This window comes from Heloderma suspectum, chromosome 2, assembly GCF_057233095.1.
Source record: "Heloderma suspectum isolate Gila_16-S chromosome 2, 16-S_ref, whole genome shotgun sequence".
Taxonomy (NCBI): Eukaryota; Metazoa; Chordata; class Lepidosauria; order Squamata; family Helodermatidae; genus Heloderma; species Heloderma suspectum.
In genome coordinates, this window is record NC_139459.1 from 225,185,700 (window position 1) to 225,213,120 (window position 27,421).

General features: G+C 45.6%; 1 protein-coding gene across 1 annotated transcript; it reads right to left on the bottom strand.

Annotated features, from left to right (window-relative positions):
• Nucleotides 1–9,610: 9,610 nt before the first annotated feature.
• On the bottom strand, nucleotides 9,611–21,500 carry GSG1L2 (GSG1 like 2). The gene is made up of 5 exons (XM_084832369.1): nucleotides 21,206–21,500; nucleotides 15,129–15,176; nucleotides 12,934–13,086; nucleotides 10,166–10,277; nucleotides 9,611–9,905 (listed from the first exon to the last, which is right to left on the bottom strand). Exons 1-5 carry the CDS (start codon nucleotides 21,498–21,500, stop codon nucleotides 9,611–9,613), a joined length of 903 nt encoding a protein of 300 aa, XP_084688495.1.
• Nucleotides 21,501–27,421: the final 5,921 nt, after the last annotated feature.

Sequence of the window (27,421 nt, forward strand, 5' to 3'; positions counted from 1 at the left end):
TAGTTGGGGCATTACACATCCGCAGGAGGCTGGGTGTATCCCTGCTTTTCTTTCTCCCTCTGTGATACAATGAGATCCACATGGAACTCTGTCCCATGAAACAGCCCAATATACACCCTTACCTATAACAAAATGTTAAAAATGTCTGATCTGTTTGTTTGTTTTTAAATACCTTTTTACATGTTAACCTCTGCAGTGGGTGTGTGTTGGATGGTTTGCCAACTTTTATTTACTGGCCCTGCTCCTGTGCCTTTAAACAGCAGCTTGACTCACCAAAATAAAGCACCTGAAGTTTTCCCCACCACTTTGTCTCCATGTTATGAAAAGCTTAACCAGCTTAATTTCTGTATCTCAAGCTGCTGTTAAAAGCCCTGGAGAAGAGCCTGTAAAAATAGCTGGCTGCCTTGATTGGACACTTTTGCAGGACCGAAAGTTTGATTACACAATGAGTTGACAAGAGACCACAGCAGACCTGAAATGGCCCGTAGCTCACCTTCAGCGGCTGTATCAAAAATAACTTATAACTGATTTGAACACTGCAGAAGCACTTCGAAGGAAGGCAAATATTCCCACTAAGTATGTGGAATCATAGTGTAATGAAGATCAGTATCCTGATTAGGGTTAAACATCTTCCTTCAGTTGATTACAAAAGGCCAGTTTCCATAAAGTCATGAGCAAGCAGACAGGCGTAGAGAGCAATGGTGCAACAATTTCAATTTCCCCCTTATGCCCATAACAATCTTAGTTTATAGGGAAACCTACACATATTTGCTTAATTTGCCCCATTCATTCATATTCCTTTTGCAGGCTACCTTGGAGATTTAAAACGAATGAATGAAATAAAGCATACATTACAGAACACAGGTTTCTGAATGTAGAATTTTCTTAATGCTCAAATAAAAGCCCGTTGTGTATAAATGAGGACTCTTGCAGTGTGATCTTAACTGTGCTTACTCAGAAGTAAGCCCCTCTTCAATGGGGCCTTTCAAGCAAGTGCAGGTAGGATTAAAGCTAAAGGCCATATACACACTTACTTGGGAGTAACCCCCACGGCCCCACCCCAACCTCAGCAGGACCTTTCCAAGCAAACATACATAAGGTCAAGTTGCATCTGCAAGGACACATCTTCAGGGATTGATGGTGCTCAGTCATCTCAGCTGAGACTTCAGCTGAACCCGTGCTATTCCACCTGGCCTGTCTGCCCAGACTAAAGAGCCCTAGTTTGTTGGGCTAGCCTGGGTTAATATCTACACGGCCCTGACACACAATGAGATGTTAGCACTGGGTTCTCCCATGGCACACTGCATCTTCTGGGGGAGGGGGGAACATTCCCAAATTTTCAGTTTGAAGCTGTTTAACACCATTAGACACTTACTTAAGGCACAATCCTATGGATGTTTAGACAGAAAACATTCCCCTGCTGGCTGGGGAATGGTGCGAGTTGTAGGACTGTTTTCTGTCTAAACAGGCATTGGATTGCAGCCTTAGAGAGAAATTAGACAGGACCTAATCGAGATGAGCCATTTCAGAGGTGAGTAAGATGAGACAGGGTGCATGATAGAGTTGGTATAAACTATGGCATCAAATGGGGTACGGCTACCCTTGAAAGACCAGGTCCGCAGTCATTTTGGACTCCCAGCTGTCCATGGAGGCTCAGGTGTCAGCTGTGAGCCGGACAGCGCTGTATCAACTCCATCTGATACAGCGGCTGCGCCCCTTCCTTCCCAACCGTTTGCTCCCATCAGTAGTACATGCCCTGGTCTCCTCTCGTTTAGACTACTGTAATGCGCTCTACGTGGGATTACCCTTGAAGACGGTTCGGAAGCTGCAGCTGGTACAGAATGCGGCGGCTCGCCTGATTAAAGGCAGCCGCCGGCGAGATCACATCACTCCAGTGCTGAAGGAGTTGCACTGGTTACCAGTTGTTTTCCGGGCCAAATTCAAGGTGTTGGTTTTGACCTTTAAAACCCTATATGGTTCCGGCCCAGCCTATCTTAAGGAGCACCTCCAGCAGCACCAGACAGGTCGCTTAACAAGATCAGCCTCGGATGGCCTTCTCTCTGTCCCATCAGCCAGGACAGCTAGACTGGTGGGGACGAGGGAGAGGGCCTTTTCTGTGGTGGCCCCCACTCTGTGGAACTCCCTCCCTAGGGAACTCCGTCATGCCCCCTCTTTAATGAGCTTCCATCGTGCATTAAAAACGTGGCTGTTCAGGCAGGCATTTGGGGTGGGTTAGGGTATTTTAGAAAATGTTTTTATTGTAGAATTTTATTGTTTTATTGTATGTTGTACATCGCCCAGAGTGGCTGGGTGACCAGCCAGATGGGCGATTAATAAATTAAATAATAAATAAATACATAAATACATAAATGATTTCTCCTGGCCTTGGCTCCGTCAGACTGGATCAGGCCAGTGCCCGGTCTAGTACAGCATCGGATGCTGGATGATTCAAAGGAACTACAGCACAATAGTGCAGTGTCTCATTTGTGGCCATTAACACCCAGGGTATGGGCATTGTCCACCTAGGTAAGGGGTGTTGAACCTCAGGCCCATGGGCCAAATACAGACCACCCAAGGACCCAATCTGGCCCTCCAGGGTTCCCCAGATGGCCACACCCCCTTCCCACAATCGTCAATCATTTGGTGGTTTCTCAGGTTTTGCAGTCCTCCCCCCCTCCTTCTAAATGGTTGAAATGCCTCTCCTAAGGAAGGCTTCATTTCTGGCACTAAACACTTTAAGCTAACATATGCAGGTAATTTGGCCCTGCCCCTTTGGCCTTGAGCCCCACCTACCATTTGAATGCAGCCCCCGAGAGCTTCTCTGAACCAGAATTTGGCCCTCGGGCTGAAAGCAGTTCACGTTCAACACCCTGACCTAGGCACATCAAATTGAAAAGCATGACTGTCTTTAACAAGCAGCATGGGAGTAGCTAGCAATGTGGGAAAGCCTCTCTCTAGAATGGGCATGGGAAACTTCTGGCCCTCCAGATGTTTTGGCCTGCATCTCCCATCAGCCCCAGCCAGCATAGCCAATGGTGAGGGATGATGGGAGTTTTAGGCCAAAATATCTGGAGGGCCAGAAGTTGCCTGCCCCTGCTCTAGAACAAATTGTTCCACCTTACCTATATTATTCACATTCAAGGGGCACCGGTGCTGCTGTCACACTCTGCATGTGCTGTAAGTAACCACAGTAATCCATCTTTGGTTCATAGCAAAGGAATGCCAGGGGACCACTTTGCCAGCCCATATCCATGTAAGTTCACTGCTTTCCCCTGAAATATACAGAGACTCATCATTCGTATGGGAAGCCATACACAAAAGGCACCACCAGTACTTTGGCTTTAGCTAAAATGCCCACGGTATCACGGGTCGCTTTGGCTCATGCTTAAAACCGGAATGCGAAAGCCTCCTCTCACTGTGCCTTTCCTTCTTTCCTTCTGCTACTGCCTTGATGGACTAGGAAATAGAAGGAAAAGTCACCAAACTGGGGCAGCAGCACCAACAGTGTAGTCCAGGAAGCGTTGAGCTAACTCTGCAACCACGATATGGGGAGTTTGTGCAATCACACCAATGCAGTTACAGAAGCACAATTGTTCTCGTGGGTCACCAGATCTTTTTCATATGTACATGTACAAACACACATGCTGCTTAGAGCCAGAATGTAGCACGATTCCCTAACTGGACATTGGTGTACAAGTGTCCCACACACAGTGCTGGCAAAAGCATTTCTGACCTGTTCTTGTTGGCTGAAATGTTAATTCAAGGATTTATTTTTATTTCTGCAGTACATCAGAGCACCTTTAGATGTCTCTCCATGTGCGTTATTTTGTGCAAAACTAGCCATTTGAATCCTGGGGAACGTTGTTCGCTTGTTTGCAGTCGTTTCCTCAAGTAAACAACTTTGTTTCTCAGGCTCTGGCAGAAACCAATAGCCTGCAAACAATGCAGGCTTCCTCGCTGAGTGTGCAAGAGGGCTGGATAAGCCAGCTGACAGGAAGGGTCCCCAGGGTTGTAAGGCCATGAACACTTACTTCTGTGGAGCAAGAGTGATTTTTCACTTACCAGTACTATTGCCAATTTGGATCTTATCTGGGCAGGTTGAAAACTGGATAAACACCATGGTGAGGACGAGCCTCCTTTAGGGGAAAAAGCCTGTCCACCCTGTTTTCCTAATTGCAGCAGCTTTCCCCAGTTGACAGAATCATGAGATTTACTAGACGGGATAGTGAAGCAGATAGTGTTCTAGGCAATCATACTCCTAAGACAGGGGTGGGGTACCTGTGGCTCTCCAGATATTGTCAAGCTGCAACTTCCATCAGCTCTAGCCAGCATGGCCAATGGCGAGGGATGATGGGAGGTGCAATCCAACAACATCTGGAGGGCTCCGTGTTCCCCATCCCTGTCCTAAGAGAAGGAAGGAAGTAAAGCATTCTTAAAGTGTGGGAAATTGCTGTGAAAGCAAAGTAGCTTTGCGCTTATTTTCTTTTTAAGGTATATGTATGGATCATCTCAGTAGTCAAACTTTCTTTCAAAAGAACAACAACAAAAAGCCTTTCATGTACTTACAGGTTTGTTTGTTTTTAAAAAACCATTAAAACAGTTTCAAAACTGCTCCCAGTTTTGGGAGCACCTGTGGCAGTCACACTAAACGTACACCTCCCTGTCATATTTTGGGGGCTCTGTGCTCTTGTTTTCGAGAAAGGGCAGGGAATACGAACTGCAAGTGAATATAAATATTCTTCTCCTGCTTAACCATGCCTCAGTGCCCCTCTCTTGCTGTTTCCCTCTAGTTTAGATTGTAAGATGGACCTGTCATTCCTGTTCTTTGTGAAGCATCTTGAATGTAGATGTCTCTAAATAAAGAAATGGTTTGGGTCCAGGATATCTGAAAGGTCACCTCCTCGTATGAGCCTCCCTGTAGGTTGCAGTCATCTTTTGAGACCCCCCTGCTACTTATGCCACCACCAAAAGAGGTACAGTTGGTAGAAACATAAGACAGGGTCTTTTCTGTAGCAGCAACCTGACTGTGGAGCTCCATCCTGAAAGAAATGTTTGTTTTTAGATGTGCAGTGGCCTACTTGCCACGATACAAGGACAGACAAAGCTCCAGGGAATTAATCAGGATCCATTCCAAAGGCAAGGTCAACAGATGAAGAGCTAGGCTATCAGGGAAACACACTACAAGCACCCAGGAGCTGGGGCACAGGCATCATGCCAGCACTTGGCACCTAGGCTTTTACGCCTGAGCCTTGATTGCCCCACCCAGAGCACAGCTGCAGTGCCACCTGAGGAATGGGCTCCTCACAAACACAGCCTTACTCACAAGCATACCTGTACTCATGAGGAGTCCTTATGCCTCAGGCAGGTACTTTTGCATTTGGCAGCCAGCTGAGCCTGTGGCTGTGCTCCCTGGGGCTAGGGGGCTGCTCTGAGTCCAAGAGGTGGCTAACTACAACTTCAGGGGGAACGGTCAATGGCTGTCTCCCCCAAAGCCCGGGGTCTTCCCCAAGGTCTCCCACCACAGGCAGCTACTCCACAATGTTTGCAGGGGCGGGGGGCTCCAGGTTATCCTCCGAAGAGCAGGCATGACAGGGAGTAAAAGCATTTCTATTTGGCTTGGCTTTTAATGGTTTTTGTTGGTTGAAGGTTCAATTGCTCTGCTCTCATTGGTTTTAAAGTTCTGGTCCTAATGGCATTTTGCTGTTTAAATTATCTTAATGGTTGTTATTGGTATTTCATATTATTGTAAACGGCCTTGGGGGCCCTGGTTTGGGATGAAAGGTGGTCTAGAAACATTCTTACAAATGAAATATTTTTTAAAAAACCCTCCCTTTAAGGCCCTGGGGTTGCCAGGACCTTGGTCTGCAGTTGAGGCCCTCCTTCGCAGCTAACCAACTTTCACGTTGCTCCTGCTGTGGAATCCCTCTCTTTAATTGCCTGCTAGGGTGGTTATGAGGCTCTCTTTATCCACAACCTTCGAGACAAAGATCCCTGCCATATATTCTTGGCTTACATTAGTTTGGGAAAAGTGTGGGAGGAGGAGCCATTTTTCTTATGTTCCCACCAACTGTACCTCTTTTGGCCAGACTGCATTTCCTCACCCTGCATCCACTGTTTACATTTTGTAGTTGAATTCTTGCAGCTACCACCAGATCATTGCCACTTTTTATGTGAGCAAAGATGGTTCTATGCCTCACTGGGGGCTACTTGGCAAAATAACAATAGGCTGTGGGATCTGCCACAGTGCAGGTCCATCTCTTTGGAGGAAAGAACACCCAGGCTTCAGTTACAAGCTGTCTCCTGCCCCAGCTAACATCTAATTTCACATTTCACTTTGCTGTGAGGTTTCTGCAAAACTGCCACCTTCTACACATAGTAAATGAGTCAGGTGACCTTTATGCTGTGAGCAAAAACCCACCACTTTTCTCCAGTTAAACAAAAAAAAGAAAGAAAAGAAATTCCTAAATGGTGAGAATTGAAATGCTTCTGGGAGCAGAACAGAGCTTATAGGAATGACAGATTTCCACTAATGGAATATGACTGATGCTTTTAAAAACTGGTTTTCTTATTCAGAATCAGGCCATACAATCCTATCATGAGATTTAAAAGGATTCCAGAAGCAAACTACACTGCACATAAGCCAATACAATGTAGCCCATTCACTCATAACAAGCTAAAAAAACCCTGCAGGTACTGAATATTATTATGCACAAAAGCAGATTTCTAATATTCCAAAACAATGTGCAAGAGTGCCCAACTGCCCAAGTACATCACTAACAGCGAGGGGGAAATGGAAGGAACAGGAAACTATGGAGGATTGCTCTGGGCCAACTCTTTCCATGTTCTGCAAAGTTGTTCCAGATTAATTGTGAATTCCTTGTCAGTATCAATCTAGGGGTGAAAAATCCAGGTAAATTGGAATCATGAATTTAAGTGACAAATTCAGGTAGGGAGAATACTGGCACTTCCCTAAGACTTCCCCATGAATCTAAGAACCAAGGAATTGAATGTAAGAAAGAAGGCCCCACCCATCACTGGAATATGGCCTCTGAGAGCTTCTCTGAAATGGCATCCAGCCCTGGGGCAGAAAGAAGTTCAATACCCCTACTGTACATGTTGAAACAGAACTAGCAATTATGCATGCACGCTCTCTTTTGACATGAATACCAACATATTCTGGTGTGATAGCATCATCATTGCTTCTAAGAAGTCAGTATGCTTAAGGATGCAATCCTATGCACACTTATGTGAGAGTAAGGCTCACTGAATACAGAGGAATTTACTTCTGAGTAAACATGCATTGGCTTGCTCTGTTATTAGCTTGCTATCCATTTCCCAGCATTCCCTGAACCCAGCTATGTGCCCTAACCAATTTTCTGCAGCAAATCTTCTCTTTTCTTCTCCCATACCAAATTCTGATTGGGTGAGTTGCTTTATGGGAGGTTAGATAGATGCACAGTCCTGCATAACAAGGTATTTCACTAAGTTGCCTTTTGCTCCTTTCTAATTTTATAATTTTCTGCCAAGAACCAATGATCCCATATCCACAGCTGTTGCACCGACTAAGTGACAATAGGGGGACAATAATACCAGCCTACCTGAAATGCCTGTTGTGAAGACTACTGAGATTACTGTATGTGGACTACATAACACTTTCTAAGTTCTATATACATGCTAAGCGTTATTATATCAGCCCCTTTCCCATGTGCAGCTCATCAGTAGCGTCTTACTTGGCATTGTATGGGTCATTTGTTGGTTCAGGTCCAGAAAGGGCACAAGTTAGTTTGGTGCCTGAGTCAGAACATCCAAGTGGTGTGCCCTGCATAGTAGTTTTTGTACTGACCTTTTGATATTTAATTTTGTGCTTGTGCAGTCAGGCTATTCTCCCTCTTTGTTTTACTCAGGCACCCCAATTTCTGACCTATGAGGCAATCTGCTTCACTATGGGTGCTTCTAAATGGAGAGCTCCTAGTGGCACCATGGTTTAGCTTTTCCATCTTTTCTTTCTTAATGGATGTTTTTCTGGAAAGAAAAAGATGGAAGAAGTGTGTAGTGTAGTGTAGTGTAGTGTAGTGTAGTGTAGTGGTGAGAGTGACGGACTGGGAGCTGGGAGATCCAGGTTCTAGTCCCCACTTGGCCATGGAAGCTCACTGGGTGACTTTGGGCCAGTCACAGACTCTCAGCCCAACCTACCTCACAGGGTTGTTGTTGTGAGGATACAACGGAGAGGAGGAGGATAATGTCAGCCGCCTTGGGTTCTTGGGTTATATCACTTGGGTTATGAGGCGGGATATAAATGCAATAATAAATAATAAATAAATAAGTGGCAGGAAAACAGGGAAGAGTTACCAGTTGAAGATGATGATGTCTGGACCCCGCATAAAATTCCATGAATAAAGCAGGGTGATTGCATGACAAAAGCTTCATCTGGAAGCACCCTATGGAATGGAAGGGGTGTTTGCCTGGAGCCAAGGGCAGAAGCTTAACTCTGCACTGACATTATCCTGTGGTGAGCAGACCTTGGGCATTTGCGGCAAAGGTTGGCAACTCTACTCCTACTGGCTAAGGGATGGATTCTGCTTAACTGTCACTCACAGCACAACCTACTGCACTATAGGAAAGCAATCCATAGGACTGGTCTGCTAAATCCCTCATTATTACATCCTTTGTTTACTCCACCTTTGCCTGCAGCCAAAAGTATAAAACCCAGCTAGTGAGATTCACTTCTCAGATAATAATTACCTACTCAAGGGATTCCTTGACACCAGAAAGTTAAAATATGAAAGTTTTCTTAATTACCTCACAGTAAGAGAACTTTTGCAGGTGCCTCAGTGGGCATTATTAAAAAGTGCAGGGAAGTTTGCAAGGGGAAACTGTTTTCCGAGTTATAAAACTTAGCTCTAACAAGAGAGGACTGTCTAAGCTTCATATAGCTTAAGCCCCTAAAGACATCTCAAAAGAAAAAAAGAAGAAGCAACCACTTAATGGGTAAAGCAGAAGCATTTGCCAAACAAACAAACAAACCCTCTCTGTAGAGCTCAGCTCCGTGTTTAGCTTCATTGTAAAGTTCTTTGGAACAAACATAAATGTAATTTCCCTATATTTATTAAAAAGGCAAAAAAAGTACAGAGAGCCGTTTTTGTGTATTATTAATTATTATTTAATAAATAATTAATAAATAAATGCATTCAAAATGCACTAGGTACAGGTTTACAGTGTAAGGGCATGAATCCAACCAAAGTGAAGTGCTGTTTTAAATCCTATTGATTTCAGTGGGAGAGCTATAAGTTAAGCATGTGCTTGAAGCTGCACTCCTATAGTCACTCACCTGTTCTGAGTAGACATGGATAGGATTGCACTGTCAGTCCCCCCCCCCGCCCCCCAATCAATGGTACTTTAGTGCTTCATTTTGGCTGTGTGTTGCCCTCCACCAGGACAGAAGCAAAATGAAAGGGGAAATGAAAGAGAAGAAGGCTTTTCTTCTTGGCTTTCTCTTTGTAAGTCATCAGTTCAGTATTTTTTACAATTTGAACAGCAATCCTGTACATAAAAAAGAATGCATCAAGTAACCATAGGCTATCTCCTGCCTCAACAACCCTATGGCACATGTTTAGCAATATTGTTCACAATGTGCCATGGGGATATTATTCAATTCTGCAAATGATGTAGGACTGGCTGGACTATGAATGTCCGACAGGTGATGCATGAATTCCTCAGCTGTGCTGTGGTGGATAGTGTCAACGTACATCTTCCAGGCTTTTTCTGGATTGGAGGACTTGGATTTCACTTTTAAACTTCTCTCCAGTTTTTTCTGTTTATACTTAAACTCCAGAATAGTTTTTGTGTACCTGTTCATTGTGGTCACAGAGGAAGCCATACAGCAGGCGAAGGAGCCCCATGCAAGACTGTCAAAGAAGAAAAAAACATGAATAAATGGCAGAACACAGACACACATATACACAGACACACACCTGCACATAACTTGTTTACCTCTTTAAGTACTAGTAGTATCACAGGAAGCTGCCTTATATTGAGTCATATCCTTGGTCCATCTAACCCAATATTATCCACACTGACTGGAAGTGGCTCTCCAAGGTTTCAGGCAGGGGATATCATCATCCTTTTATTGTTATGCTTCCCCCCCCCCCAAAAAAAAAACACCTACCAGTAAGACCAGCCATAATCCCAGGTCTGTGGGCGCCAATCCTCTGGACCAAGATTGACAGTCATTTGAAATACAGTTGTATACATCATGTGAGCCACCATTCCCAGGAGACCTGAAATCACAGAGATAATACATTGTTACCTTCCTAATTCAGGCTCGCATTTATCCCAAGGCTTGTAAAGTTCCCAGGAAAAGTTGAAAGAACATCTAAAAGGCAGTCACCTTACCTGTTCAATACCAACGGAAATTGGTGGCCATGCACTGGTTATAGATTTGTAATGACTGACTGGTAGGCTTCGCCTTAAGCTTGTCTGCCTGAAAAGACTTAGTACTTGATGCTCCATCCCTGACTAGGTAAGAAAGACAACAGCTCTCTCATACAAAGGGAGGTGAGGGGCACACAATGAATCCATCCACCTGGATGTCTTTGGCTTGAGGCAGTTGCACAAACTAAAGGGCATCTTTAGGAGTGGACCAGGGCAGAATGCATGTCTGAAGGCACTTCTGCATGGGGCATTTTTCAGGAACTGGCACCCTTGGAGGTATTGCACACATTTGACATAGGAAGCTGTTGTCTACCAGGTCAAACTATTCGTCCATGGAGCCTAGTACTGCCTACTCTCCTGGGCAGTTGCTTCCCAGGGTCTCACCTGCTACCTGATTGTTTTAGCTGGAGATGCCAGGGACTGAATCTAGGATCTTCTACCTATAAAGCCTGTGTTCTACTACTGAGCTCCTGTTTATGCCAACCTTCCCCAACCACGTGCCCCCAGATGTGTTAGACTACAACTCCCAGCAATGCTAGCTGGGGGCTGCTGGGAGTTGTACTCCAACACATCTTGAGGGCATCAAGTTGTGGAAGGCTGGCCTATCCCCTGATCCTCACTGCAGCCACGTCCCACTCCCCTGCTGAAATGTGGGGCACCGCTTCTCACACAGACATAGAGAGTTTCCATATAAACAGCGAAGGCTCCTGGAGCCACCAATCGTTTAAATGCGACCAGGAGTTTATTTGCGAAATGTTGCCTCCCAGCCCCAGCCTCAAGCTTGTGGGTGGAAGCAGCTTTGCCTCCACCCCTGTCCGAACTGGCACGAGGCTTGGAAGGTGGGCAGCAGCAAGTGCACAGGCCAGCTAATGTGCTGACAGAGCTCAGGGGTGAATGTAAAGCCCCTCTGCCTCTGCTGGAGGGGAAGCAGCAGCATCCCACCCTACACTTTCTGTAGAGGAAGGGACAGCAGTCACCACGGGTCCGAGTAGGATCTTTTTGGCTCCAGGTTGGGGGGGGGGGTTGTTTATGGTTTAGTTGTTTTATTGCAAGGTTTGCTGTAATTTGGCTTTTTGGTTACTGCAATCACTATGAAGGCCACAGGTGGCAGGCTGAGTGCAGGTCATGGGGAGGAGAAGTGCAGGAAACACTGCTGAGCACCTCCAGAGAACGTAGTGGTGATGGGGAACTTACTGAACCAATTCTATGTAAACCGTTTAGAGATGTTATTACATTAAGAGGTACATCAGGACTAAATAAATAAATAAATAAAATAGACTTCTTACCAGTTTGAGAGAACCTGGGAAGGGAACCACATTGGGCACTGGGGGCCTCAATGACCCTAAGGGCCAGTTTAAGAAATTATGTTTTTTTAAAAAATTATTATTATTGTTGTTGTTGTTATTATTTCTTAGATTCCTTTCTCAAAAAAGACTCAAGGCAACTTACAACAAAATGGAGGCTTACAACAGAAATGGTCTGTCATTTTGAGACACTGGGGAGTTGCCCACGTTTCCCAGCTCTCACCTTAGATGCAGGTAACCTGCACCTGCCAGCCAGAGAGGGACAGCCTTCGGCCACCAGTACAACTCTGGCTTGGCGAAGTGGTCCCTCAGGGGAGGGGATGTAGCTCAGTGCTGGGGCATATGCTCTGCATCACGCAGAAGGCCCCCCAGGTTCAATCCCTGGCATCTCCAGTTAAAAGGAGCAGTCAGCAGGTGATGGGGAGAATTTTGTTTGGTCTTCATCTTTAAGTGAACTGAGCTAACATGTGCACTTCCCAGACTAATATGCAGATCAGAACACAGTTATCCTCTGGACTGCGCATTTCTCTTGAAATTTGCAGTGCGGTTCTAGGGTGAAAAATTGCGCACAAAAATGTGTATATTGGGGAAAATTGTGTACAAAAGTGCATAACGTTAGGGAAAATTGCAAAGAAAATGTGTGCATTATGGGAAATTGTGTATAAAAGTAAATGCAAATTTTTGTGCATTTGTTTTTTTTAGAAAAATCTCAGATTGATGTGGAAATTAGATGGAATAGATTAAGCGAAACTGACATGAACTGGAAAGACACCAATTTGTCCATCCCTACCTCCTCTGGCCAAGAGCTGCCACCGATAGCCTGTCCTGGTATAAGGCAGCTTCCTGTATTCCTAACCAACCATTGTGGATCCCTTGACTGTTAATAAAGTTGTGTCCTTCTATTATGTATGTGTCTTTATTTCAGGCAGTAAGGGCAAGCAACACCTCCCGTTATAGCAGAGAGCTGAAGGTCATCCCAGAGAAGTGGCTCCCATGTTGATCACATACCATGAAGACCAGGCCACATTCAGCACATCCTATCCCCAGTTGAACCTGCACATTGGTCTCCTATCCAGGTGCATGACAGATACCAGAGAAAGGTCCCGGTACTGCACAGCAAAAGGCCCATTTTGTCTATTCAGATCATTTCTTACTTTTGCTTGCATGAACCATCGAAGGTGATATTGCCAAGCTATACCTGCTAGAACAGTGAATATCGCAGCAAACGCATTGAGCTTCAGCCCATCCAGGATACTGATGGAATGGCAGATTTCAATCAACATGAGAATGATGCCCATCAGGAGTAAAGCGATGTAGAGGAGCTCCGCTGCAATAGACAACCACAGAACCCCTGGAACAACAAGGGTCAGTAGCACTGAGATGCCTAGATGCTCCAAGACCATTTTGCATCCGTTAATCTAAACACACCTACAAACACAGACAGACACACACATGGCCTTTGTGGTTTTGGCCGCTTTTAAGAGGAGCTAGTAACTGAATGTTCACAGGTGGAGCAGGAGAAGGTCAATTTCTGTGTAGGGCACTTCTTCCCCCCCCTGCCCTGGCTTCAATGCTTTTACCAGCAGTCCAATACACAGAAATAAGTGGGACCTGCAACAAAATGTTACAGCATGGAGCACTCCTGTTCAAGTTTGCAGCCACTCCATTCCATTTTTTTGCCACTCCATCAGTCAGTCACCATTCCCTGCCCACTGAGCAAGCTCAACCATTGCTGAGATGTCCCCTCCCCTCCCCCCCCACCTGTATTTTCCTAAAGATTTTTTATACTTTTGCAAAACCTGAAGTTCCCCCTGTAGATGCCTCTCTCTTGTGCACGGGTTGTCCTATTTTGGCTATATACACACAACAACAATCACTTCTTGAACATCAGAAATAGGGGGAACAAGTGGGGTCCTGCAACAAAACATTGATGATGTATTATGGGAGCCTTCAAAGCTCCTCCTTCTCAGAGGGGGAGGCTGCCTAGAGAGGGAAAGCCTCACCACCTGAGAAGGGGGAGCTCTGAGGGCACGGATCAGGCCAGCTATCAGTCAACCCAATCCGTACATTCAGAGGTGTCCCACTCCTCAGGCGAGAGGCAGATGAGCACTGGGCAGCCTCCCACCTGAGCAAGGAGAGTATGAAAGGCGTGGATCAGGCCAGCTGACAGCCAACCCTATCTGCAGCTTCAGCGTCATCCCCCCTCTTCCCCTAGGCTTCCTCTGTTCCCACTTCCTCCTTCTTGAATCACACTCAGCCTGGAACCTGACTTTTGGAAGCTGGCTGCGTGAGCCCAGGTGCCAATGGGTTTGGGGTTTGGGGGGCCAATGGACCTGGGTGATTCAGGCATGTGCTGCATGCATGTGCAGTCATGTTTTAGCTTGGGGGGGATTAACTCATTTGAGAGTTTTTTCCATGCTAGGGGTTTTTGGGGGGGGTACTTTTGCAAAGCTTGGGTTTCCCCTCATGGTTTACTGGTCTCCCTCTTGTGCATGGGTGGTGCTGTTTTGGCTAATTAGGCAACAGCACCCTCCTCCTGGCGTGCTATGGTCCATGGGGTCACGAAGAGTCGGACACGACTGAACGACTGAACAACAACAACCCTCCTCCTGAAAATTGGAAATAGCGGGAATGATGATTTAGGGCACACTCCTATGCATGTTTAGACAGAAAAAGGTCTTACAATACCCAGCATTCCACTGCCAGCCATGCTAGCTAGGGAATGTTGGGAGTTGGAGGACTTTTTTCTGCCTAAACCTGTATAGGATTGCACCTTTAGCTGGTGAAGCTTATCCTACTGCATATCTCCATAGCAGGAAAGCTTCACTTGCTAAATTTCTGTGTGTCAAGCTGCCTTTATAAAGGCGCACGAGAAGGGACGCACACATAGAGGGTCACAAACCTCATCATATTGTTGGAAGCCAACAGAACTGGATTTTCAAAGTAACTGAATCCTTGCGCCCCAATCCAATAGACATGCATAAGGGCTGTAATGGACAAAAGCTGGTCTTGCCCCACTGTAGCTGCAGCTGCATTATAAGTTTGGTAGGGCTGTACATGGAATATTTGGTATTTGGATTGGGGTTTCAGCGGTACTTAATAAGCAAGTCAGTCTCCTACCTGACTTGAGTGCTAACTTGAGGAAGGCTGGAGAGAGCAACTAGGCCCCACCGTTGCTTCCCTGTAGCTAAGGCTTACCTGAGAGGCTTCTGTCAAGCTGTCAAGATGAACACCTGACTTGGGACAGACTTGCAGCCTTCTCCAACTTGGTGTCCCATGGAAACTAGAGTTTCCTCAGGGCGGGGGTGTTAGCATTGCTTTCCCCATGATTCAGAACACCAAACAGCCATATAGAAAGGGCAGAAACTTGAAATAGTGACAGTATATAATTACCTCGATCTGCTGGGGGTGTCAGGCTGATAAAACTTCTACATTTCTCACCTATAAAGTATGTAAAATGCACAAAAATTATAGTTGAAGAAAACTCAAATGTCTCATCAGCCATCTTAGCCTCCCGCCTTCCAAACACTTATAGGAACACAGCCTCCCACGAGCAGCGAGTTGCAGGCAGATGGTAAAGGAAGCCAGAGGCACTGAGAAAAAAATATTCCAGTGTTATTTGGAATGCAAACCCGAAGGGAAGAAATTCAAAGAATATCTGCCCATCTTCATAAATCTAATATAAAATGGAGCTAAAGCTGTTTCATACTTGATGTTTTGGAACTGATATTTGATCAATTTGATCAGAATAGAAATGCAAGCATGCGGTGTCAACTATGAAGTGTACCTTCTTATTTTCACCACTTGTCCCTTTAAAGTACACAAGGGCACGGCTACAATCCTTCATCGTCACTGGTCATGTGTATCTTTAAAAGGATAAGCAAGACACAATCACACACAAAATGCCCATATGTGCACTTCACATCTGTCACAGCGCTTGTACTTGGATGTCAATACAAAATGTCATCTCATAGAAAATGTCCCCGAGAGTCAGAGAGTCCAGCAACTTTCAGCTTTTTCCTCTAACTGATCATATCCCCATTTTCGGAAGCATAACACAAATTAGACTAGAAACACAACCTTCTGAAACAAAATGAAATGGGCAAACACATGGCAATATTGGTAGAGCTTTCCCCAGGACTAAGTCCTGGGTTTTCTTATGCACTTTGGATGCTCTTACAAATGCTTATACCAGCCTTCCCCAACCTGGTGCACTCCAGATGTGTTGTGCTACATCTTCCATCATCCCCAGCCAACATGGCCAATAGCCCTACTGGCTGGGGGTAATGGGTATTGTAGTCCAACATACCTGGAAGGCACCAGGTTCAGGAAGGCTTACTTATATTAGATTCTACTTCTGATGACTCCAAAATGTAAATTTTTATGACTAACCCTTCATCTTCTTCCAAGCTCAAATTTCTAGTTTTCCTCTGTGCCGTTCTCTCCTAGATGTCTTATTGCCACCCTAAACCCCTTCAGCCCCCCCTCCCCCCATTCTCTCTCTCTGTGAATTACTTCTGCTTCTTTCCAGAAATCTTGGGGTTATCTTAGATCCCTGTCTTTTCTTCTAGCTTCAAAGCCAGGCTGTTGCCAAGTCTCACTGTGCTTTCTTCAACATTTCTAAACTCTTCTTTCCCCTTCTGTGTCTAGGGCTCACTGCCTTGTCATCCATGTTCCAATCATATTCTCCCTGTTTATCACAGTATTTTTTTCATTGGACATTTCTCCTGATGTCATGTATGATCATGCTGCGGTGCTGGCCCAATTCGCCTGTGCAGTTACTCTGTGGGTGGCTGCTTGAAATGGAACGGTGTGGGCACAGAACCACATGATTTATCATTTGTGCAACACAGTTTGAACATTTTTAACCCTGCCAATTGTGTGCATGCGTGTATGAATACATGCATTTCCTTTGGTCACCCCCACAGTCAATATTTAGATTGTAAGCTCCTTGGGGCAGGATCTGATTTACATCACTTTGGGAAGCATCCTCTGTACTGATGGTACTGCATACGTACATACAAACACGCCCTAGCTGCAATCCCAGGAGCAAAACAGAAAGCCTTTCCTTGAAGGAGTACCTGTTTTGCAGGGTGGCTATGTGTCCTCTTTACACAGGACCATCCTTTATTTGAAGGGCTGCCAGAGGACCGTCCTGTATTTGAAAGGCTATCCTGTCTCATTCCAGTTTAAAGATAATGATGCATATGAACTGTTGCCCATCACCAGTTAGCACCTGGGCAGCAGAATGAATGGGTGGGCACACAGGTCACCTGGTCACAGTCTTCCAGACCATGGTGAGATGTACTGTATTTCTATTTAAATTATAATTATTTCTAAATTTGCATCTACTAATAGAAATTAGCATATGCAAATTTTATACAAATCATTGTCCTCTTTTTGGGCAGTGCATGAATAGCCACCCTAATTCTGAGCCACATTTGCTGGTCTTGCACCACAGTTCCCATGCTTCCCATGCTGATGCAGCTCATATATTTTGGTGACCGATCAGCACAGTTAACATCTCGGGATTGTAGCTGCCCAGCTCCCCACCAGCATGACTGCTTGCAGAAGCAGAATGTTGTCTGGAATTCCTGAGTGCTTAAATATGAGTTCGCCCTCCTGGTTGAAAACAGGCCCAGCGTCAATGGTCAGCAAAGCTGGGCCGCTGTTGGGATCCATGCACTGTCAGACCAACCAACCCAGTTCCTCAAAATTGTCACTGTAACTTGTTTGTTTGCATACATAACTGCGTGGGAGAGAAGCTGGTCCACAGGCCAGCTACTGCACAAGCTTAGGCCTACCCAGTTTCAGCAGCCAGCAGCTGGACTGGTTCCTCTTTAGGCTGGCCATTAGTATGGAGCAGAGGAGGAGGGTACAGCTGGAATAGCAAGAGCAGCAATGCATCGTCCACCTTTATTCATGTGGCTAGGAGTGGCGGAGAAAGAGGGAGGGCAGGAACACTGACACAACACAGCCGCAGCTTGCGAACTTGTCCAGCAGCCAGGAGGGAAATGAAGTCCTCCTTTACAGCTTGCAGGAATTCTGGGGACGATCCATTTTGGTGATCCAAAGGAAGTTCTCTTGTCCTAGGGCAGGAGTGGGGAACCTCAGGCCCCTGGGCCAAATCCAACCCACCTGGGATTCCAGACCAACCCTCCAGAGTTCCCCAGATGGCCCTGCCTGCTTTCCCTGGCCCCACCCCCTTTTCACCAGCCACCAATCGTTTGGTGGTTTCTAAGCTTTTGTGCAATTCCCACCACCACCCTAAAATGTTGAAATGCCTCTCCTAAGGCTTAGTAACTAACTATAAGGGCTCTTAGGTCGTAGGACTCTGAAAGTCCCTGCCACTCTGCCCTTGTTGTGGGACCTGTAGAGTGCAGCCAACCAATGGGCATTGCTGTGGAGATTGGTGGAGCCTAAGTCCCGATCTGAGCCCACCCTGGCTGCTGAGATCTCCATGGTCCTAATAATGAAGATCATGGGCTCTGAGCCCTGGCAGGCTCCTCAGCAATTCCCATGCCTGCTCCCTGGCTCATCCCACTGCAGGTCTCTTCCCTGGTCCCACAGAAACCAAGAGCCAGCCCTGCCTAAGTCTGTCTGTCTGTCTCTCAGCTTCCCTTACTCCCTTTCTTGCTTTGTTTACCATCTTTGTGTCCCCCTCCCATTTCTAGCTTGGGCAATTGGGCCCCTTTGTCTTTTGTCCAGCCAGTTCTCTCACTGTTAAATCCCTCCTCTTCATCATCTCCTCTTGCTCCACTAAGGCTTTCCTGGGACCACTAGATAATGGCCATTACTAATCATTCCTGTAGCCCTTTTCGGTTGTGCAAAGTGTTTTTGAGATGCTTCCAGATGGGGGGTTCCTAGGGTTACCAATCAAAGGACATTGCACCAGCTATTCCAGGTTTTCCTCCTTAAAGGGTTTTTTTCTGTAAGAAAAAAAGATGGACAAAGCAGGGGGAAAACACAGGAGGGTTACACATTTAAGATGATGATGTATAGAAACCACTAAAATTCCATAAATTAGGCAGGGCAATTGCACAATCAATTGCACCTCATCTGGAAGCAGCCGATCAGGAAGATCATTAAGTCTGGTGCTTAAAATTACCCAACTGCAACTGGGATGGGATCGGAAGACATTAGCTTTACTATCAAAATGACAACATGGACTTCCTGTAAATAATCTTCTGTGGGGAGGAGAGAATCAGTGATCCACCTTCTCCTGCACACAGGTAAGGCATAGCATTCATATAGCACATTTTCAAGTGCTCAAAGTGCTTCACCGATATTATCTCAGGAATCTTAGAACAACAACCCTGGAAGATGGGTCAGTTTTATTATCTCCTGATTGCATCTGCGGGGAGGATGTTCAGTGATCATGGCTTCCAAAAGGCCACCCAATGAGTTTGTGGCTGAGACATGATCTGAACGAAGGACTTCCTAGCCCTCAGCCTACACTCATGGGCCAGAATGACCTGTTATTTCAGCACAGGCATATCCCCAAACATGCATTTATCAAGTTAATATGAATGATTGTGGGGGAAGGGAACAGATAGCCACTTTCAGGGGAGATCAGCTCCCACATCCACTGGTTTTCATGTGCATATGATCCCCCTGGACATTTCCCCCCAAGGTTTACGACTTGTTCAGGAAAAAATATTAAAAACAACTGGCAGCTACTTTTGCAGGGGAAAATTGGCTTAAATACCCCCCCACACACACACACACACACACTTGCAAAGCTTCCCCTGCAAATGCCGTCCTGCCCACTGCATTTGGGGGAAAACACGGGGTTAGAAATCTTGTATTTTGCTTGTAACATTTAATTTGTCCCTTAACCACACTAAACTGCCAACTCAGGTAAAATATTCTGTTAATATTCTTAGATAGGTGGAGTCTAAAGATTCCACATGCCTAGCCAAAACTAAAACATTTTTCATCAAGGCAGCTTTATTTAGATCTGCCTTTATATTACACAGAAAATAGTTAAAAACTAAGAGTAATATCAAATCTTCGCTCTCTCTTAAAAGCTTTTGATTTACTAGTGCAACTAAAAGGCAATTACACTAATTTCTTGCTGTTGCACTAGAACTGATGCACTAGAACACTCACTCTCAGAAACATTTCTGAGTAAATAAAATAGAATATGATTTTCTCTCCACCTCTGTCGATGTCATATTTTTAAAGCGGCCTTTTGCCACAGGCCACAATCCTTAAACCACTTGTTCCAGATCTGTATCACTAATTACTTCTGATTGTGTGTGTGTGTGTGTGAGTGTGTTAGGATTACATCCAAAGTTAACAATTATTAATTCCTCTTTTTAAAACCTATTTCCACTTGTTTTAATAAAAAGGCACAAAAGAGATGATACATGAATTCTGACAGACTATTTCTTGTGCACATAAGATATTGTTCACCTTACCATGAATTCAAAAGGTAAACTCTGTTGTATTCTGTGGTATCCCTTCCTATATGGACCTGCACAATGTGTGATAAACAGTTATAGTAATTTCCCCAAACCTATTAGAACAGTAAGGAGATTTTGGTAAGTGAGCTGTAGATAGGAATGTGACGTAACTACCAACATACCCTTTAGGAATATCACATCAAGGGATGCTATACCACAACTGAATGTGTCCTTCCTTATAACATGTGAAGAAGCCTTTGACAAGTATGATTACTTCCTAAAGTGAATAGTACTTTGGAATTAGTATCTCTAAAAAGTACTTTAGATACTAAATAGTCCTTTAGAATCAGCTCACAAGCACCCAGGGATGTAAGTGATTGGAAACATTTGGCTATCGGTAACTAGCCAACAGTCGCAACACAGGTCTGTGGCACAGCGGGGATGTAAAAGTAGGTTTCTCAACTATAAGTCCAACATTCTACCCTTTGGATTACCACATGAGTTTCTCGGCGTCCCCATCCCTCCATCCCAGCCCCATGTGTTTGTTTGACTTGTACTTCACCTTTCTACCAAGAATGGCACTCAAGGCGGCTTACAATCACTAATAAAACTTGATAAAAACAATAATAAAACAAATACTTTAGGCACAATTAAAAACAATTAAAAACACAACAATAACAGAGTGAAAATAGCCTCTGACCCAACAGACCCACTTACATACCAACACAAACCACTTATACATAGCAAGTATTTACTGTCATTTACTAAGAGCCAGTATAGTGTAGTGGTTAGAGTGTTGGACTAGGACTGGGGAGATACAGGTTCAAGTCCCCATTCGGCCATGAAGCTAGTCACTGACTCTCAGCTTAAACCTACCCCACAGGGTTGTTGTGAGGATAAAATTGAGAACAGGAGGAGGATTATGTAAGCCACCTTGGGTTCCTTGAAGGAAAAAAAGAAGTGGGGATATAAATTTACTAATAAATAAAATAAACAATGAATAAATTCACTGTCCCAAAGAAAAGAGGGACAGGGGGAGCTGTTTGAGGGAATGCCACTCACCTCCTCCATTGATAATCTCCTCACAGGAGTACCAGATGCCGGCATGGAACTTTCGGTCGACGAACTTGTCGTCGCCTGTCTCCCAGATGTACTGCACCACGTTGCTGTCATTGGCACCTGAGCTGTTGAAGCGGATGCAGTGGGTCCCACCCCTGAGCTCACTGCAAAAGGGCTTGGCGACTTTCCTGGTCCCCTCACACCAGTAGCTGCTGCTGAAGGCTGTGATGGAGAAAATTAACGAGAGAGAGCTGAGAGAGAGCGCTGCCGAGGCTCTCTGCCTCCTGTCCGCCCCCATCGCCTCAGATCTGCCTCCTCACAGAGGCAGCTGGCGGCAGCATTAAAAGATGCTGGAAACACCCACTGCTGATGCTCCCTCTTCTCAGCATCCACTGAAAATCCCCTCTCTGAGTGCCAGGTTCCCCACCAGCAAGCAAGTCATCGGGACAATTCTGAAGTTAAAATGAGGAGGAGGAGGAGGGCAGAGATACACCAGCGTTCAGGTTTGGGGAGGAGGCCACTTGATCTGAGCCAGAGTTTACCAGAACAGAGCCCCAAGACCTCTCAGCTCAGCCCCAACGCTGCTGTCAATGCTGCCAGGGTTCAGCATGATTTTTGTTATGGCAAGTGTGTCTCTGAGCACATGCAGAGTGTATTTCTCCCCCTACTGAGTAGCCATAGCCTGCCCCCAACAGATCAGGGATAAGAAGGCAGGGCTTCCGGGTCAGACGGGACATACTTCAGGCAGCTGCGTCAGCCCCAGCACTTATCGCTTTAGCAACTGACCCTTGCACTGCAAATCCAAGCCTCAAAAACTAGTGCACGGAGGCACGGGTTTGGCCAGGCGAGGGGCCGATTATAAATGAAATGAGAGCAGAGAGGGAAAGAACAAACACACCCAAGCACATCTGTTGAGACTAGGGATTAGGTTAAACCTCAGGTAAACACAGGAGATTTAGACAGATTTCCTAAATTCTTGGGAAAGGTGCAAATTTGTTTGCTTTAGAAATTCTCAGTTAGCACATTCTTTGTAAATAGTGCAGAGCTAGGAGCCCAGAAAACATCCTGGGCAAAAGCTGGTATCCATTTTCAGTCCATTTCCGGGCCCGATTCAAAGTGCTGGTATTAACATTTAAAGCCCTTAATGGCTTAGGGCCAGGTTATCTGAAGGATCGCCTCCTCCCATATGTGCCTGCCTGGACCTTAAGATAATCCTCAGCAGCCCTTCTCCCTGAGCTCCTGCCAAAGGAAGTGAGGCGGGTGGCTACTAGGAGGAGGGCTTTTTCTGCTGTGGCACCCTGGCTGTGGAATGAGCTCCCTAGTGAGGTTCGCCTGGCACCTACATTGTATTCCTTTCGGCGCCAGGCGAAGACCTTTTTATTTTCCCAGGCATTTTAGCATTTTAGCTTTCTAGACTTTTAGCTTTGCTATTTTAAATCTGTATTTTAAATTCCTGCACTGCTGCTAGGTTTTATTGTGGTTGTATTGTTATATTGTGGTTTTAATGTTCTATATATTTTAAATTGTTTTACTGCGTGCCGTTTGGTTTTAATTTTTGTGAACCGCCCAGAGAGCTTCAGCTATTGGGCGGTATAGAAATGAAACAAACAAATAAATAAATAAATATTCCATGAGACAACAACCCTCCCTGTTCAGAGAACCCTCCCTGTGGACTGCAGAGCATACACACCAGTCCCTGCTGGCCATGTGAACCATAAAGGACCAGCATGGGCTGAAGCGACCTGGTAGGTCTGGGTGGCAGCAGAGCTTAGAAATGCTCAAATGGCATTTGAAATCTCTGTGGGCGGAGAAGCCTGCAAGTGCCAGCACGGTGCCCTGATTCAGCACTCAAGTGAATGCAGGGATGGGTCTGTTTGCTTTCACTTAACCTGCCTCCACCCCCAAAGCAAGAGCTGGTGAAATGTATAGGCAAAGAGCCTGCGATCCGGGCTAGAAGTCCATGGTTCAAGCCAGGCCATCCCTGTCCCAAGCCAGGTGATTGAAGGAGTGCCCACTCTCATATCGACCTGCCTGTGCTCTAAAATCATCTGCTGCTGCCCTTTGCCAACTGCCTCCTCTATTTTGCCCTAGAATCAATTTTTGATGAAGGTGGTATACAAATTGTGTGTGTGTGTGTTTTAAGCTTTCATATTTTATATTGTTTTATGTTGTACTTCGTGGTTTTAATTTTTGTGAACTGCCCAGACAGCTTCAGCTATTGGGCAGTACAGAAATGAAATAAATAAATAAGTAAAATAAATATTGCGGTAATGTGATTTAAATGGTTAATGTGCAGAACAACTGGCCACTGTGAATATTCACCATGCCCCATGGGGAAAGTGCACATAATCTGTCCATGAAGAGGGAGTTGTGCAGATTTCCTGGTCAACATGCATAATCTCTAGCAGGCCTTGGGAATGTTCATATCCCAACTGCATTTTGTACATTCTGCAGGCAATATTGACATTCTTTGGTTAATATCCATAGTCTCCCAGAAATGTGCCCTTGGTTTCTAACTCTAGTTCAGAGGTGGGCAACCAATTGCCCACAGGTCACACACTGCCTGCTGTCTAATTATAAGCAACCTTCAGTGTCTCTTCCCACTGATCACCTGTGCAGCTGGAAGAGGGGGACATGGCTTCAGCCTCTTTTCTGTTCCCTGCTGAGCAGCATGGGTGTGTCTGTGAGGAAGAGGTTTAATACTTTCTTCGCCCCTAAAGTCCTGGTGAAAATCACCCTACCTACACGCTGCTTCAAAACTTAGGAAAAAGCTTAATAGCACTGCAAGGGAGTGATCCTCAGGACTGCAGGGGAGGGAAGGGTTAAGCCTCTGCTGCACTACTCAGTTGATCAGCCTGGAACAATTGAGCAATGGTGAAAAGATACCTTTATTTTTTATCTGCTCCCCACCCCCACCCCCGTGCTCAGCTGTACAGATGGATGGGGTGTGAAGGGTGTGTGTGAATACTCTCTCACGCGTGTGCGCGCTCGCGCTCTCTCTCTCTCTCTCTCTCACACACACACACAGAGAGGGGTGATGGTGATCTTTTCTCTCTCTTACTCACACACCCCTGCTCTCATCTGTTCGTTCACAAACAAGTTAAATTTGCCTGTTCGGGTGCTCTGTAGCTGCTACGGATGCTAGGGAGAGATTTAAAAGTTTTCTGGGGCAGTGGGGGCCACCTGTGGCCTTCAGGCTGTGTGTTGTTCACCTCTGATCTATATGTAGGCACCAGATGAGTCAATTATAATGTTCCTTCCCGTGCCCACACTTTCCAGCCATGCAATTCCTTCATCTAAACATTCTTGGAGGGTCATGGAATTGCACCAGGGGAAACCAGCTCTCATTTTGCTGTGATATGCCTCCACAGGCCCCAGTCCCATCTGCATTTCAAGTGCAGGAACAGCTTGGGCCAAAACACCAGTATTTGTCTGATTTGCAGGGGTTGGATATGCTGAAACCAGCAAAGCATATCTGATCCCCACCCTCAAATCATGGGTGTGCAGATGCTTTGCCTATGTGTACCTTATCAGAAGTAGCCAAACTGTGGTTGGAGGGGCTGCTGTGTTTCCTTGGTAGTTCAAGACTACTGGCAGTGATTGGAGTTAGTAATTATGCCAACCACTTTGTATATTTGGGGGGGGGGATCAGAATATTTTAGCAAGTATTGGGATGGGAGAGGCCAAGGAAAGAGCGGACACAATGTTAGAGGAGAGGCAGTAGGAGTGGGGGGATAATGGACTAAGAGCCAAGGGGAGGAATAATGAGCTGCAGAGCTTATGACTTGAACATATTCAGTCTTCTTACCACAATCATGAGGACTAGAAGGTAGCTATGTTTAAATTTTAGGAGATGAAGCAGCCTATGTAGTCTCATGAAGGAGAAATCCCATTTATTTCAGGTGGCTTTGCATTTGTGGCTGCCAACCACAAATACTAAAAAAGAGACAATGCAAAAATATATTTTAGATAGTGCCAATTGCAGGCAGAAAAGCCAGACACAACCGCCTCCAGTTTGCAACACAGGGCTTCCCAGAGATTCTCAAACTCCACGCACCCACCCACTCAAGAATGGGACTTGTCCAGGACAAACCAGGACAGATGGCTAACCTATGTTGACCCTCCCTGTAAACCCTTCGTCTTCTGTCAGAATTGCCAGCCAATAACTTAGGTGGGAGAAAGGGTGGGGAGCAGCACAAAAGGGGGGACAGCGTACATGATTAAGGGCTCTGGAGAAGTGTGTGTGCGTGCCCCCGTCCACTGCTGCGGTTCATGATGCTTGCAGGTTGCCTCTTCAGAGGCACGGAATCAGGCAAGCCAACTCTGCTCCTGGAGGACTATAATACATATCAGTAAACTCAAAAAAGAGCTTTCAACTCTGCTTTTGTGCTTTTTTAACCAGCATAAAGTTCTCTTCAAATATAGCCATTTTGCAAGTTGATGCATAATTTAGTTACGTTGGGACTTAACTTCTGAGTGAAGATGCATGGGATCTCATAAACAGAGCACTTGGACATTAAGTTATTTCAGAACTACAGGAGAAAATGGAACTTCTGTCTGCTTTAACCCTCAAATTTCAGTTTAAAAGGATTGCAGGCCAAGTTAATTATTGCAGACATGCCAATAACATCTCTATTACTCCCATTTATAAACAGGAGAGCTGGAGCTGAGAGATTTGCTCAAGGTGACTGCAAGTAATGGATGATCAGGGATTCTTCAGAACAGATTAATTTCCTTGGCATTTTTTAATCCCTTTTTGATTATGCATGCATCCATTTAGCATAGGTATTATGTCACTGCTTGAACAAACCAAACACTGTTTTCCTAAGAGTAACATGCAGTGCCCTTGTTGTCACGACACCATGATATTTTTAAACAGAAGGTTTTCTGGTCACATGCCCTAAATTTGGAGGTGGTCTGGGTGTGAGTGCAGGTATTGGAGAAGGTCTGGTGGGCTGCTGCAGGGGGCAAGTGAGGCAGCTATCAAGGAGATTCACTGTAGGAAAGAGAAAGTGGAGGCCTGGGACTCACTTCACAAAATTACGAAACTGCTTTGCTGTCCTAGCTCATGCAGGCTATATCAACTGTGATCTCTACAGAATCTCGGCTGTGGTTTCAACCTCTGCACTGGTGATGATAAGTTAATTGATTCTGGGCCAAACAAGACAAATGCATGTTTATCAAACATGTGATGCCCTCCTTGGTGTGTGTGTGTGTGTGTGTGTGTGTGTGTGTATGGAGGCTGTTTTGGGGTGGATGAGGGTGAACAAGCTGAAACTTAATCCAGACAAGACGGAGGTACTGTGGGTTGGGAAACCAACTACTTCGGATGGAGGTTTACAACTGGTCTTAGATGGGGTTGTGCTCCGCCCGAAAGACCACGTGTGCAGTCTGGGAGTCCTCCTGGACTCTGAGCTAACTGGGGAAGCCCAGGTGGCTGCGGTGTCCAGGCGTGCTTTTTACCAGCTTAGGCTGGTATGCCAACTGCGGCCCTGTCTGGAGAGGACGGACCTTTCGTCAGACATCCACACACTAGTCATGTCCAGGCTGGACTACTGTAATGCGCTATACGTGGGGCTGCCTTTGAAGACGGTTCAGAAACTCCAGCCTGTGCAGAATGCGGCCACCCAAGCATTGGTGGGGGCGAAGCTATTCGATCACGTAACACCTGTATTGCGCCAGCTGCACTGGTTACCAGTGTATTTCCAAGCCCAATTCAAAGTCCTGGTTTTGACCTTTAAAGCCTTGCACAGTTTGGGACCAAGTTATTTGAAGGACCGCCTTCACCCATATCAGCCTGCCCACACTTTAAGACAAGAAAGAGAGGCCCTTTCTTGTCATTTGCCCACCCATGACAGCAGTCAGGTGGCCACATGTGAGAGGGCCTTCTCTGCAGTGGCCCCACACCTTTGGAACAAGCTGCCATCGGAGGTCTGCCATGCTCCGTCATTGCAGACTTTTAAGAAGGCCTTGAAAACATATTATTTTACCTTTGCCTTCTCTTGATATGACTGCTATTGTTGCTGTTGCTGCTGTTAACATCGTTGTTGGTTTTATTGTTTTTATATTTTTTATCACTTTTAATACTTTAATTGTTTTTATGTTTTTTATTGTTGTAAGCCGCCTTGGGCGGGTTTCTGCCCTGAAAGGTGGCCCAGAAATATTTTAAATAAATAAAATAAATAAACGTGTATGTCTAGGGCTGGCCCAAGACATTTT

Excerpts from the sequence above, each read along its gene's own strand:
- GSG1L2 (XM_084832369.1), bottom strand. The coding sequence starts at position 21,500 with ATGGGGGCGGACAGGAGGCAGAGAGCCTCGGCAGCGCTCTCTCTCAGC. Across the intron at positions 13,087-15,128 it reads GACACCCCCAGCAGATCGAG|GGGTTCTGTGGTTGTCTATT; the intron begins GTAATTATATAC and ends TTGTTGTTCCAG. Across the intron at positions 10,278-12,933 it reads GATATTCACTGTTCTAGCAG|GTCTCCTGGGAATGGTGGCT; the intron begins GTATAGCTTGGC and ends CTGTGATTTCAG.